Source organism: Hippocampus guttulatus, chromosome 23 (genome assembly GCF_054856545.1).
Source record: "Hippocampus guttulatus isolate MCC_2025c chromosome 23, RoL_Hgut_1.0, whole genome shotgun sequence".
Taxonomy (NCBI): Eukaryota; Metazoa; Chordata; class Actinopteri; order Syngnathiformes; family Syngnathidae; genus Hippocampus; species Hippocampus guttulatus.
Window position 1 is genome coordinate 634,563 of NC_141283.1, and position 15,074 is coordinate 649,636.

The window sequence follows — 15,074 nt, forward strand, 5'->3', positions numbered from 1 at the left end:
CACTTTACAATCAGGAACAAGAACAATGAAACCACAGATAAACTGTACAGTGTCCTTGTGGTCCAAGCAACGGTTCGTAACTCAAATACTCGGAAGGTGGGGGAACATTAGAACAGCGTGCAAGTACGCTTTTCCACTTCTGCTTTGTTGTTTTGGTCACTTGCTATTCGCATGCTGTCCAAATGCCACCGGCCCACAGTAAGAAACAACCTAATTTCACATTAAGTCATTGAATCATTCAGGTCCCGCCCACGCAGTGACAGTGTTTTCACCACAACAAAAAACAGCTGGAAGACGGACAAGATGGCCGCCGCGTCGGTCGTAGGGCTTGAAGCCCACAACATGGATGAGAAGAAATTCCAATACTTTTCGTCCATCAATTCAATGGCCAAGAAGATCATGCAGGAGCGGGAGAAAATCAAAAACCAGCACGGCTCGACGTGGGACAAAATGTCGCCACAAGAGCAGGACAACGCCATCGACAACTGGATGATGGACCCGCACATCCAAGCCCGATATGCAATGCACCGAGTAGAACGGGAGGAGATGGTCTGCTATCCCAAGCTCCTCATAGAGACCGGACAGAAGATCGTCCGTTTTGGGGAAGAGGTGCCTAGAGACGTTCACTATGGGAGTTGAAACCAGAGTTTTTAGGCCATTCTTGCTGCGTTGCGAACCGCTAGCCACGTAGCAGTGGATACAGCTAGCTTGTAGTTTCTGCCTTGGAAGTTTTTGTTTGGCTGTGTTTAAATTAACATCTCGTCACTAATAGTTCACGACATACTGTAGTCACGTCGTCCATTTCAGTGCTTTTCGAGATTTGTAGTGAGCACAAATTCTTTCCGAGTTTTCTCGTGACGCGACGTACTTAACAAAGCCATTGTCGGAGCCTAAAATGGCAGGTGAAATAGCGTTTTTCCTCTTTTGTGTCCAGGACATCACATGGCGAGACGAGCATTCAGCCCCATTCTCATGGGAAACCAAGGTAAACATGATTAATTGTTAATTAATTCATTCATTGGGACGTGTCTTGTAAACAGCTGACCGGGCGGGATGCCTTCAAAATAAGGCTCCCCGATCCAGTCAAGGCTGCGCAGGAAGGAGCTTTTGAAAACAATGCAATGATCCTTTCTGTGGAAACCCTTTGAATTGAAAAAATGTTGGAGCCTGAAGTAACAGCCAAATCTGTGAGCTAGCTATGAGTTTTTCTCCATGGTGGAATTGGCTTTTTTAAGGGCAGATCGAACATGAGCCAGCCCTCATCCCACTCTAAAATGTTCCCTGAAAGCATTGTCACTGTCTTTCAGAGCCAGCTTGAATTCAGCTTTACACCTGGGCCAGACCAGGGCATTTACGTCTCTCAGGGGGACGCCAAATCTGCAAAGACCCCTCACTCCACTCAAAATGGCAAGAGTGCTACTGGAACCAAGGTACTTAGTGTTTGGTGGGGGAGAGGGGGTCATCTGATCTCAAAAGTAGGTCTTATGTTTGAGCCTTTGAAGGTTCTCACTTGGGTTGAAGTTATGAGAAGATCCACACATGCCCTTCACACGCATTTCTCTTTGTTTCTTAAAATGCAAGGGAAAGAAACAAAAGTGAAAGTGGGTTGAGTATGCTGGAACAGATTGCTGGCACTCTGCCATCAGATGTATATTATAGCATCATATAAAACGACTTATTTGTTTTATCAAGGTGTCGGTGAGCGAAAGCAGGCGTCCCGAGGAGGAGTCTGCTTTCTGGAAGATCAGCGCTGAGCGTTCGCGCCTGGAGGGCGAGCAAGCAGACTTCCAGTCACTGACGCCCAGCCAGATCAAGTCCCTTGAGAAAGGGGAGAAGACGCTCCCCTCGTACCTGCGCCAGGTGAGCAATGGTCCACTCTAATAAATTTTGAATAACAATTTTCAAGGGGAAAGAATTGTATAAAAAAATGAATACAGCAAATATTACAGCAGTCTAAAAGCTCGGCGGTCCTTGTTAAGAACAGAGCTTCAATGTGTTTGGCCACAGGAGACGTCTTTCCCCGTCAAAGAGCCGGAGTCGGAACCTCACCATCTGGCGCTGTCCAGGCCGGCCAAGCAACGGGCACCCAAGCCTCCTGCACCACAGCCTCCTGCCGCAGCACCCCCGGCTCCTGCCGCGATCTCTATTTCGCCAACCCCCGTCCCTGCGCTCAGCGTCTCGTCATCGGTGGCGGGCTGGGAGCGGTCGCAGAGCACTCTCCCAGTTGTTAGCTACACCGTGGATGAGGTGTTCCCCAGCCCCCTTGTCAAGAGCCCCACTTTCCCCGGCAACAAGGAGAAAGAGGACAACGCCTCGCCTGGTAGTCCTGCCTTTCCCCAGGTGACCTTGACTGCAATAATTCAACTCTATTTTAATTTCTACACAGTGAGCACTTATACCTGTTTGCCTCCTATGTGAGCTTGAACATTAGCTTCCATCTGGGTCTAATATTGGTTTCTAACATTAACTTAAACGTTAGTTTGTAAGCGTCAAAATTGTCCATCACCTCAATCGCTCACTAACATGTCCTCTCCTTTCAGTTTAACACCAGCAACAACGTCCTGAAGACAGGATTCGACTTTCTGGACAACTGGTAAACCAGGCGGTGAATACGGGGCCGCTGGATGAGGTCATCGCCACTTCACCGACATTCCACTCATCCAATTACATGCCCCAATTTTACAGTTTTTGAGGTGTTTGTTGTTATGAACACTTCTCGCTTACCACTGCCTGACCTCGAGACTCCTTTACCAGACCTTTGCCATGCCAATTGCATCAGCATCCGTTAGCTTGATTGGTGTTAGCGAGCGCCACCGATTTCACTCATTACAGAGCTTTTCTCTTGAAGTGCAAAAACTACAATGTATGCTCTTGTTTGGTGATTAGCTCTAGCACAATACTTTCTTGCTAGTGCATGTAAACATGCAGTAAAGCCTTTGTTGTTTGTTAGCCACATGCTAACTGCCTTGGCTAATGTAATGAGAGCCAATTCCTTAAGAAATCATATCACATTTTGTTTTGACTTGAGAGCCAAAATACTACAGTTCAGCAAGAAGGTAATCATGGCAACAACATAGTAAACCCCACCAATTGCTAATTGTAGCCCTCATCTAAATGTTACATTCATTGTTCTTGGATGAATGTTTATCAGGTACTTTTGTAGCCTTGTGTTGACCAATCACAATCACACACACACACACACACACACACACACTCACACACACGCGAGTTAGCATCACGTCGCATGCTCGTCTGAATCCTTACACAAGACATCTTTTTAAAGGCGATGTTGCGACGGGTCCTAAATGCCACTTGAGAACTATTTTACTGAGATATTAGTGCACTGGTTTTCAGGACCTCCATGCATGTGCGCTCGCTTTGCATTCTGTGATTATGAAGTCACATTGCAATAAAGGAAAATCAGGAAAAAGTAATTTTTTGTCTTCTATTACTGTAGACATCAGTCAACCAAATCCACTTTTTTCCGGGGGTGCACTGAAAACAAAGCTAGTTACATCATTTGGCCACACAAAGGTGCCAAATTCAAATAAGATGGGTATTGCATTGCTTGTAGAAAGAATTTGAACATTTATTCAGTATCCTTAGTACAAAGTTTAAGGTCTGTGTACTAGTCGGCTCTTCGACATCACTGGAAAGACTATTTAGTGCACGAGTAGAACCAGTAGAAGTATCGTATATCTTATGCAAGTGACATTTTTTGCATGACTAGTGCCACTTTGGCCACATAGATGTCAACTAATGCATAGCTTAGCACCACTCCAATATTAAAATAGTCCTATTACTCATTTGCCAAATTTGCCCTACAATTGAGTACTAACAATACTAGTACAAACCATACTAGTACATGGTCCTAATGCTCAAATGGTGTTCGTAATCATTCATATTTCAGTTATAGCAAAGACCTGACAGCAAGAAAGGGGCGCCCAGTTCGCACAGCTTTGCATCGGTCGCACCTCTTCACGGTGTCGTGAGTGCGAGGCGTGACGTCATTGGCGTGCAGTGGAGCGCCACTACTGCTGGCTTCCTGTGCGACTAGCTCAGTCGAGCTAGACGCTGTCCGCAGGATGTCGCTGAGTGTGGGTCGGTCCATCGGGTACTTGCTTGGGTGGGACAGAAGGACTTTGTTGGTATCGCTGAGCAGAAAGTCACCTCCCATCTGGAAAAATATGTTTTCAGGATTCAGCATTACGTGGCGAACAATATTAAACTGGCTAGCTAGCAAACTTAGTGGGATAAGTTAGGTGGCAAACAGGCTGAGTGAGGCCAACTGGCTACCTGAAAGCAAGCTGGCTAGCTGCGATAAGATTCAGATGTACCTGGTAGATGTCCTCCAGCATGTGCATGGGGAATTCAGGGAAGTCTCTTTTGGCAGCTTGGTACTCGGAATACCGGAGCATGGAGTCAAAGTTCATTACTTTAGCGCAGGACGAGATCAGTCCAAAGCTCCGGTAGATCTAAAACCAACAGGACAACTATTTAGCTGGAATTAGGGCTAGGTCATATTTCCGCCTTAAAATAAAATGTTTCCCACCCCAGCCCAAAAGTCAGAATTCCCGTCTAGGGAATGTTCAGCGGGAATTGCAGTCACGCTTTGCACAACAGACTACGATCGAGAAAAAAATTGAAGAGACTCAAACAAATGGGTGATATAGATTATGATAATTGCCTAACCCTAGCTGTAATCTACCTTCCTCTGTGGATCCAGTACTAAGTCCAAGGAGCATCCAGTCTGCTGCAGCCACAACCGAGCCCCCTCCAGTGCCCCAAAAGACACCACCACGACCTTCACAGACCGAGCATCCAGGGCAGCCTGTAGATGACAACAGAACATGTGAAAAACATTTAATTGGAGTCATTTTTATGTTTGTTTGGTGAATTCTGGGCGAACTAACCCTGCTGCCCTCAAGCTCGGCCACATGGTCGCGTCACGGTAGTCATCCAAAGTGTCTGATGAGGACCAGCAGAAGCTTCTGCCCCGAAGAACGGTAGTGATCCAGGGTGACACGCCTTCAAATGCAACACAATCATATTTGAAGTTGTCTATGCGGCCAGCTGACTAACTTACCTGACTAGCCGTGTTTTAATGGCTAACAATAAAGGGCTAAGAGCAGATTAAAGAAAAATACATTCTAGCTAGAGAGCTACGGTTAACTCGATATCTGAGGCGAACAAAAACCTTGGGGTGGGATAGGAGAGAGCGTGTTGAAGGGGGTGCATGATCAAAATGTTTTGGGAAAGGGCTGCTATATAATGCTAAACTGACATAGCTATAGGCTAAAGTGTCCTTTTTAAGTTTCAGAGGAATGCACCAATATTGTGTTAAAACGGCATTGCGCATACTCACTTTCCACTCCGTCCATCAGTCAACAAAGTTTCAGGGCTAAATATGTCTGCTGTTTCTCCTCCTAACTTCACAGGAGCACAAGATGACTGAAGGCTTCGGTCCACATGCTCCAGGAAGTTGTCCCACTTGCTCTGTGCAGACACATACACACACACACTGTTCTAAGAGGAGCAATTGTATAAAGATTGTGCATTTCGTGGGACAAACCTGGAGCTGGAGTAGCTCCTCCACCTGTTCTCTCACTGCTGCATGGCTGTGAAAACACAAATAAGCACTTTGGATAACTTGCTTATTACAACTACATCAGAACCTTAAAAGCGCGAGTGCAATTTGAACCAATATCTGCCTGAAAAAGTCAAACCAAATTAATATTTGCATTCTCACGTTTGCTTTTTCTTTTGACTTTTTTGTATGATGCACGGAGGGGAGACTGTGACAAGAATAAATGTACTTTATAGAGACATGTGTTATCATGGCGATCATTTAACCTGCTACACACACTTAGGTGGCATGTTCACAATCAAATGGTAATCTGCGACCTTTGGTTTATTTACACTTACCGATACAACTTCTGCCAGGCGGCCTGGGCTTCGCTTTTGTTCTTCACTCCGATGCTAAGAAAGAGCAAGTAAATTAATGTGTACTATGGTATTGTAATGTACAAAACCTACTGTTGTTGCTGTTTTTCTTATCATTTTTCAACACAAGGTTGAATGAAGCTCACCTCTCGTAGAAATCTGCTCCAGCTGCAATCAGGCCCAACAAAGTGGCAATTTTGTAGGGGACAAAGTCCTCCATTGATTCTTGAAGAGAACGATAGAAACTTGATTTGTTTGAACGTTTTAGAATGACAATCTGCAATTCTCCATGAAGAAGCAAGGCACTATATTGTGGAGAGAACATTTTTTTGTAAAAATGTTAATGCAACTAAAAACATCTTTGTTTAGGATACGCTGCTGTGAACAGGTTTCAACTCAAGGTACCTGATGCTTTATTGACATTTCATCGAGTTTAGGGTGCTTCAATCAAAATGAAAGCAAAATCCAAATTCGACACAGCTGATTTTGCACCGAAAATATGACAGCTCATTTTCGAAATTAGTTTCATTGTGACTTCTATGGAGAATGAATGACATAAAAAGCGGTTCAAACAGCAAAGTAAATGTCTATGAATTCGTAAAAGTACTGTAAATGAATGGAATGGTCCAAATCACTTTTCCTACCCTCCGCATCCTTCTTGGCCTGCTGTAGCAGAGCATTGCCCAGACTGACGAGCTGCTTCAGAGCGGCAGCGAGGCTGTTCTCCTCCGGGATCACGTCCTCCTCCATGCCCAGAAGTGTTCTCCTGAAACACTAAGGACAGTAGAGTACTCCGACGATAAAATACACTAAAAGTGGTAGGAAGGCACTTCCGGGACATCACGTGACCACTACGTCGACCGGAAGGATTTGGCGGCCTCTACCTATGAAAATGAGAACTGTGGGTATTATTTTACATAGGGCACCATGCAGTCAAATCTTCTCTTGCTTGGCTGAACATTCTGTGTAAGCAGTCATTTCCCAATTAGAAAAAAAAAGGCAACAAAGAACACATCAACACGTCTCAACCAGTTTATTGGCTGGAAAACATTCACTCAATAATCCCTGCAAGGTTTCTGCACTAGTGGTAAAAACAAATAACAGTTGATACTGTACTTGGAACAAAAAGAACATTCAAAGGTGAACTGCCTGCCGCAAGCCTTTTGCCTCCACGCTGAAACTAATTTCAACGAACATGAGTAAAATCAGAAATTTGGAAACAAAAATAAAACTCACTTTTGAAATAGTGATTCTATGATGGCCAAATAAAACCTTTGGAACCGTTAGAAACAACCCAAAACCTTTTACCCACAAATGGTGCTCACAAAAATTATAACCTTTTTGTTCTATCTTTTTTTATCTCCATTAATTTAACATTCCCAAAACTATGAAAAAGCTTCCAGGACCCTGTGCTCAAGTAAAATGTCCTTGTTTACTTTTAATAAAAATTGGGTTCTATTTTTTTAAACATCATTTGACAATCTCAACTTTGTCCAAACACAAATGTTTTTCCATATTCCAGAGACAATCAATTCATCCTAATATCCCCTTAAAGTAGACTTCATCAACACTGCCGGTAAAGTTTGTAAACTGTTGCGCTTAACCCCAAATAAATGCATCTCCAAATACACTATTTGGAGACACTTTTTGATGTGCTTTACTTGTGTGCTTTTTCTTATTTTACACGAGTCACTTTGTGTGTTTGTGCGAGTGACAGAAAAAAAATTCCGGTTTATAAATAAGATGTGCTGTGAACCCAAACCTAATTGTGCCACCCTCTTTTTTTACACTTGTTTGGCAGAATTTTCCCAATGTCACTTTTGTTCGATTTTTGTAAATTCATGGTCAATTCTCAGTCAGTCCCTTTCCACCAACCAATTTAAAACTTGTCCTGAACTAAACTCCCGTTCACGTGTGTTTTGTGCTAGGACTTCTTTGAACATTGTGACGACGAATCTGCGTTGAGGACTTCGATCATGGTTCTGATGGATGGGAAGGTCTCCGCCACGGAGGGCAGACTCTGGTACCAAGAGGGCAAGCTTCGGAGTACAAAAACAACAATATGAAATTTATTATGAGCCTTATGATTAAATTACAGATTTCATTCATCTCACCTTTTGAATTGCATCCAGCTTTTTGCCGTTTTACTGAAAGTCTCCGGACTGGGCGTCGTCATGGCCTCAAAGTCCACCAGCTTACAACAGAAATAAATAACGAGCCCAGGTGAAATGGATTGTTGTTTGAAAATATACTGTACATCTTGATATTTCTCCGGAACAACAGATGCGTCACGTTTAAGTTACGCTACCTTTCCTTTGGGGATGCGACCACTGACTTCATTCCCACTGGCCATCACTGCCCCCATCATGACAGAGTAGGCCACCACGCTGACCACACACGAGGAAAAATAGGTATGACTGATTACTTCTTGTCTTTTTTTATGTGATAAATGCCAATGTCAGGGATGTACAACTCAATTTATATACGGCATGGGGATTGCTGGGCCTTGGCGCTCAACTGAGTGTAATTCAAGGTACCATGGGTTCATTTCTTTTTAACCGTATTTGATGGCCCTTGGCAATGATTACCTGGAGCCTCTGGAGAGTGGCATGAGGTTACAAAAGTAATAGACCAGCGAGAGGATCAGGTTGCACACGGCGTCGGCGTCCTGGAAAGAGCAAAGGTTGCCTCGGTCAGGTGGAAAAACAATCATGACAAAAAAATGTAATGAACTATGTATGGCTTTCACGTGGCTGAACCGAGTGTAACCTCTCCATAGACGGACAAACAAGGTGAGGGCTCAGTGACCATAACATTGTTTACCAGAACTGTGCTCTCTGAAAAAGCACTTTTACAGTGCACTGCAAAACACACACTGCCCATTTGTTATTGCCTTTTATAAAATATCTCAACTTTAAATTGGTATTTGAAATTAGGTTTACTTCTATTTCGACATGGTACTTTCTATACTAGCACCCCCTTTCAATGTAGATGTCACTGCTGAAACAATTCCCCCAAACACTCCAAAATTCTATTTAAACATTTATTCAGTCTGTTTTTTATGTAGTTTATATTTTCGACTAATAGAAAAAAAAAGTATGTGTTTTTTTTTAATAGTCCAACCTGCCCAGTGAGGACATACTGTTGGTATTACAAGTCCCAGAATGCATTGCAACAGCTTTTTCGGTCTGGTTCGTACTCATGTAGCTCGTGAGCGCTTTCCTAAGCCGCGGGGAAATAATCCATTTACTTGCTCAGAGAAGTTATGAAATACTAATTTATAGAACTAGCGGAACAACTTCTAATGTGTGCTTGCGCCCTCGGTAACAGGCGATTGTTTTTGCAATCCCTCCAAAAGGTTACTCCGAAGCTATATATGTTGCTTCAGATTCTTCGAGCAAACCCACCGCAAACTCGGCGGAGAGCATGAAGACCTTCCCTTTGGTCGTCAGCTCCCGGTAGATGGACTCGATCTCCGACTGGTACTGCTGCGTGCGTTCCTCCGTGGTCTGCGTCTCCACGGAGAACAGCATGTTGCCCACCCTGGAAGATGGCAATAACAAATTCGTATAAATGCTGAAGAGCTGCTGAAGTACACGAATTATGTGGAGTTAATGTGTAGAATGTAGGGGGGAATTACAAAAAAAAAAGGGTTAAATAAAGATGATGATAGTACTGCCCGGTCACCTGTCTCCCGTAATGGTGATAGTGAAGCCGTCATATTCTTTGCCAGGATCTTTCAAGCTGGGAACTTTGGAGTTGACGGTGAAACCATCCCTGGTTTTACTGTTAAACTGCTTCAGGAAACAAACACTGAGCTGCAAATGCATGCCGACAGCACTGCGAGTCCACCGTTTCCCCTCACTTCAGCCTTACCTTCATGATAGGAAGAAGATCCTCCACTTTATTTACCTTCTCCAGGGCTTGGCGGACTTCGACCAACCCTTTAGGGTTGTACGCCCTGCGAAAATGAAAATTATAACAATGTACATTTCACGGGGAGGAAAGCAGAGTGACAGCCACCATGCGTTCGCAGGAGTGTGTAACAATTCAAAATGATGTGTACATTTCGTTTATGTATGATTGTCATGTTGTTGTTCGTTATCATGAAGGCAGAACAAGCATGAAGGCTAACACCGTTTCTTCAACCGATTCAGGCTGAAGAAAGCAAAGTGTGGTAGCAAAAGATGTGATGTGAATGCGCACCCGTGGTAGACCAGTATTCTGTCTTTGATGAAATCCAGGATGTTGTCAAAGTAAGCCAGGTACCTGATGTTAATAATCTGGCCCCTGAGGAAAGAGGGGGGGGGGGGGGGATTGTCTTTTGAGGAAAAAAAACATCCAATAAAAGCGAGGTTATTAAATCCTGCATGCCTGATGAGGTTGATGTGATTGTTGAAGCCACGACTGAGACTCCTGGCAGGCATCTGGTCTAACCACAGAACCGGCTGGTCGGGATCAGCAATCCTCCAGACAGGAAAATAAAGAAATAATTAAAACGTTTTTTGCAAAGTCTGGCTTATCTGCAAACATAATCAGGACAAGCCGCAATCGGTGGATGTCATCCTTTGACACTGGCAAGGAGCAAAACCAGGGGCAGTCGTGCATTTAGACTTTGTTAAACCATAAGACATTAGATTTGCTACCTCCTCCACTTGACGGCGATATCAAACATGTCCCTCCACTGCATCTGCCTGGTTCTGCCATTGACGCGTACTTTGGCGTTGCTCCACGTGCGCTGCATGGCCTGCATCACCTCGAGCGTCGCCAGGCCCATGGCTGGACAGAGCAAAGCACATCCCGTTATTTCCCCATTTCATTTCTTTTTTGAAATGCCACTACCTGAGTACTCATGTGGTCATTTCAGACACCTCTGTGTATCCTCTTGTTGGGCAAGAAGCCCGGCGTGTCGTACTGCATCATTGCCCCCAGATGGTCGGCCGTGCAGATTAGCTTCTGGACGTCACTGCTGTAGGACTCAAAGTTCTGTGGCAGCACATCCCTGAAAGGGAGTAAATAGTAGTTGACGGATGACCGGCGTCGTTGAGTTTGAGAAGAACGAGGAAAGACCTTCTCACTGGATGCTTGCAACTTGCTAGCCATGCTCTCGGTAAACGGAAACACAGGTTGACAGGTTTTAGGTAAGCCGGATTGTCATTCATCTTGACCATTTTTAAAAATGGCCATTTCTACATACAATGTATTCATTATTATTACTAAACTGGAGAAAACGCTGGGGGAAAAAAAACTGGACGGAGGGAGCAACTAAGTACTTGATATGCGGCTGCAGGCCGGGCTGCTCCTCGTAGTCTTCGATGAGAAAGGGCAGATTTTTCGCCCAGTGATTCTTAAAGTTGCCCGGCAAGTCCTGGTCCACGTTGTATTCGGCGACCGGGACGTCCAGGTGGGAGTGCAGGTAGCGAGAGTATTCTGGTTTTATGAAGCAAAAATCACACGAGTTATACTCAAAGTGATCTGGAACTAAAAATTGCCACAATGACGGTCACCACCTCGGAGGTATTTAACTTTGAGGTATTCGGGGCTGGCCTTCTGTCCCAGCAGTGGGTCGTTGAGCATGACTTTGGTCTGTGCTTTGATGCCCTCATAGAACTGCCCCATGGCCACGTGACTCAGGCCCTTCATGTACTGGCACACCTCATTGTATGGCTCCAGCTGCAGACACCTCTGAAGGGAAAAGACGCCGTTCATTTGTCTTGAAATTTAATGAGACAAATGTGGAAGGGAGTATCAATATCCTGCAAAACGGCCACGACAGATCTGAATCAGAAAATACAGCATCTATCCATTTAGCCGTTTCATACGGCCGTCAACGTTTGCGCTTTGAAGCCCGCGGGACCACCTTAAAGTTGCTGATGGCCTCCTGGAGGGAGCCGTGGTGGTAGAGCATCATGCCTCGGAGCTGCAGGGATTGGATGTGGTTCTGATTCAGCATGAGGGCCTTCTGGAAGCTTTCCATCGCTGCGTCAAAGTCGCCTAGCTCTCTGTGAAGACAGCAAAGGAAGAAGAGTAGAATGAAACCGGTCGAGAAATGTGAGGAAAAAATAATAATTTAAAAACGACAACAGGAAGTGGCTGAACCTGTAGGCTTGTCCCAGGCTCTTGTAAGCATCGATGAAGTCAGACTTGAGCTTCAATGCCTCTTTGAACGTCTCAATGGCCTCCTGAGGATAGAACACAGCTTGGTATCATTTTTTAATGACCCATGGATGGCGGATTGGAGGTCTCCAACCAGCCCTCAGTGTAAAAATATTAATTTGGTCACCAATAAGTCAGCACCTTGAGCAAGCCTCTGTGGAAGAAGGTGAGGCCTTTGTAGAGCATGGCGATAGGTTGATTCTTCTTCAGCTCCAAAGACTGCTGGAAGTCCTCCGACGCCGCCACATAGTCCTGGTAGAAGTGACACGTGATGGTCAGCATGCACACACACAAATATTGCTTGTATGGGGCGGGGAGAGGGGGTGTATTAAAAGGTGTATAATATCGTGCAATTCCCCACTGAAGTCCCTGCTACCAAATGCACGGCCCGCCACTGATAGAAACAAACGTGGACACGCACACAGAGTGTTTTATATTTCAAACCTCTGAGATGAAAAGCAGTGTCCCTCTGTGTCTGTAGAGTCGAGCTGATGGTTGGAGCTGGATGGCTTTGGTCAGGTCTGCCAGAGCCTCACTGATGCGACCCAGAGGAGACAAAATCTATGCATAAACACAGCAATGTTATTAAAGCTGAACAGGGGGGGTGATTTATTTAATTTTTGTCAGGAAATGGGAACTTATGTTGCCCTGTGGTGAGATGGCGGCTAACCTCTGCTCTCTGTTCGTATACTTCAGGCCAGTTGGGCTCCAGTGTGATGACTCTGGTGAGCTCATACAGCGCCAGGTCAGCATTTTTGATGTCCTGGAGAGTACAGCGGAGAGCAACAGCAGTTGCAGATATGTTTAAAATATACAGTATATATTTTTTTTTTAATTAAAAATTTTTTTTAATTAAAAAAAGCAAACCCTGTGTCCATGATCCAGGGAGATTTCACATTTTTTGGGGATGTACATGACTTACTTTGCAGTTAGTAACGAAAGGATGTAAATGAGAAAATTCAGTCGCATCAACATGGCATCATTTAAACAATTTTCTGTTATTCACCTGATGACTTTTTTTGCCGTAGGCGATCCCTCTGCCATAAATGGCACTGACCAGCTCGGGGTCACTCTGCAGCCAAAGGAAAAACAAAACAAAACATGAATCATCATTCAGATATTGAGATTATGATGACATGATGTTTGGACTTACCTGCAGCAGGACAGAGAAGTGTTTAATGGCTTCGTCATAGAGCCCGTTGCCAATCAGAACGTAGCCAATGGCTAAACAACAAACAAAGAATAAAACAAAAGTTGGAGGTGCTTGACCAGGAGGCAAGTCTCAATTAGGACAACGCACCAAGTTCCTCATTTGTGTTGACGTTTTTGACGGGGTGGGGGATTTTCTTCTGGTCTATAAACAGTTTGGCTTGATTCTATGCAGAAACAAAGAACATTTCCAAATCGGAATATATATTTTATGATGCGTGAAGTATTTTTCTGGTGTGTGATCTCACAAGAATTTTCTCAGCATTCAGCGAGAAAATTGACTCGCAGGGCTGGTTGCTGCCTTCCTCGCAGCTTGGGTCGTCCAGCTGCAAAATGGATGATTCTGAAAAGAGGCAGGTGAGACATTGAGGACCAAAACCATTTAAAAAAAGTGCGTACTTGAGTACATTAGAATTCATGGGTGTCAAATTCAGGTCCTGGAAGGCCGCTGTCCTGCATGTTTTCCAAATCTCCGTTACAACACATCTGATTCAAATGAACAGTTTCAATGTCAAGCTTCCGCAGAGCTGGCTGATGATCTGATCATTTGAATCAGTTGTGTTGCAATACGGAGACTTGGGAAAACATGCAGGGCACCGGCCAATCCAGGACCTGAGTTTGACACCTATGCATTAATCAGATCAAGAGCAACCTGGTTGTTTTATTCGTTTTTTTTAATATGGGTATTATTTGCTCTCTCCAATCTTTTTTTAAATTCTCTGTATTTTAAAGAACACAAACGATTCACTGCAGTGTCATTGTCACTTGTTCGCGAACTGTTTATTATTAAGTCGAAGAAACAAGTCTTAGCATGATTCCATGCCCATCGGATAGTAAAGCAGTCGAGCAAGATTTAACGATGACACTATTGACTACACAATTAAGATACATTTAAAAACTAAACAGGGTGCCACTTGTAGTTTTTGTAACATTTCTAATATTATCAACAATTATTTATCACACCAAATCACTTGTTTCACAGACATTCAAAATCTCGACTACCAGTAGGGGAAAAATAAAGTCGCCCGCTGGCTGTCAAAAGCATTGTCAGTCGCTACGATACGTTAGCATTAGCTCGCTGAGTAAAAGGACGTGGCGTTCAAAACGAAAACACTTTCCTCCCCCGGTTGTTTCCCCTTTTTCGTTTACCGCAGTCCGCCGCGTACTCTTCCCAGTCGGACAGCGAGATGCACCCTTGCTTGTTTAGCTCGCTGTTGAACAGCGTCAGCGTAGAGATGAACTCGGTAGCCAGCGCCGCTCGACACAGGTAGTTGCAGAGCAGCGAGACTACAACAGCGAGCCGGTTGGCAGTGTCCATTTTCGGTGGGGACTCACGCGTGCACGCGCTTCCACTTTAGCTCAACTAACCACGCCCCTTACCTCATTCTTTCGTTCTTATCCATTCATGGGTTGGATTTGAATGCCAGTAGGCAACCGGCGTTGACGTCAATTACTGCCACTTACTGGACTGGAGAGTGGATTACATGAATTTAGAATAAATTATTGAACCAATGAAAGGGAATACTGTTCGTTTTATTTGGGGAGTAATCCCATATATTAAAGATTTATACATATATGTCCGATCTTTTCTATCTGCCATCTTTGATCCTGCTCCACTTCCTACCATTCCTCTTCTTTGGCTGACTTTAACCTCCAACGCCAGCTCTTTTCCACACGCCAAATTTGGTCGTGGCGATGCCCTGTTCCGTGTGGCCCCTCGGGCACAGTTACCGGATGCTTTTTCCAGAAAGCTATTTTGACTTCAT

General features: G+C 44.4%; 3 protein-coding genes across 4 annotated transcripts; 1 reads left to right on the forward strand and 2 right to left on the reverse strand.

The window, feature by feature from the left end:
* The first annotated feature begins 156 nt into the window (after positions 1–156).
* LOC147185574 (uncharacterized protein C1orf198 homolog) lies at positions 157–3,434 on the forward strand. Its single transcript, XM_086104108.1, has 6 exons — positions 157–609; positions 935–985; positions 1,308–1,430; positions 1,693–1,860; positions 2,008–2,340; positions 2,541–3,434. The coding sequence occupies exons 1-6, from the start codon at positions 304–306 to the stop codon at positions 2,595–2,597; spliced, it is 1,038 nt and encodes a 345-aa protein (XP_085960234.1). The 5' UTR covers positions 157–303; the 3' UTR covers positions 2,598–3,434.
* A 130-nt stretch (positions 3,435–3,564) lies between these two features.
* On the reverse strand, positions 3,565–6,841 carry LOC147185575 (uncharacterized). The gene is made up of 9 exons (XM_086104107.1): positions 6,588–6,841; positions 6,090–6,168; positions 5,926–5,979; positions 5,573–5,618; positions 5,366–5,496; positions 4,914–5,028; positions 4,709–4,831; positions 4,338–4,475; positions 3,565–4,177 (listed from the first exon to the last, which is right to left on the reverse strand). The coding sequence occupies exons 1-9, from the start codon at positions 6,691–6,693 to the stop codon at positions 3,911–3,913; spliced, it is 1,059 nt and encodes a 352-aa protein (XP_085960233.1). The 5' UTR covers positions 6,694–6,841; the 3' UTR covers positions 3,565–3,910.
* Positions 6,842–6,961: 120 nt separating this feature from the next.
* On the reverse strand, positions 6,962–14,679 carry LOC147185576 (tetratricopeptide repeat protein 13-like). Of its 2 annotated transcripts, none has more exons than XM_086104102.1 (23): positions 14,458–14,679; positions 13,557–13,651; positions 13,400–13,475; positions 13,253–13,323; positions 13,106–13,171; positions 12,770–12,862; positions 12,544–12,660; positions 12,241–12,351; positions 12,043–12,125; positions 11,804–11,945; positions 11,454–11,628; positions 11,217–11,373; positions 10,815–10,945; positions 10,590–10,722; positions 10,318–10,410; positions 10,150–10,233; positions 9,820–9,904; positions 9,631–9,740; positions 9,351–9,486; positions 8,532–8,611; positions 8,252–8,330; positions 8,058–8,137; positions 6,962–7,982 (listed from the first exon to the last, which is right to left on the reverse strand). In XM_086104102.1, exons 1-23 carry the CDS (start codon positions 14,624–14,626, stop codon positions 7,868–7,870), a joined length of 2,481 nt encoding a protein of 826 aa, XP_085960228.1. In that variant the 5' UTR covers positions 14,627–14,679; the 3' UTR covers positions 6,962–7,867. The 2 variants fall into 2 exon arrangements, with proteins under 2 accessions (XP_085960228.1, XP_085960229.1); XM_086104103.1 differs by having other exon boundaries at positions 9,631–9,737; positions 14,458–14,678.
* Between the last annotated feature and the right edge of the window lie 395 nt (positions 14,680–15,074).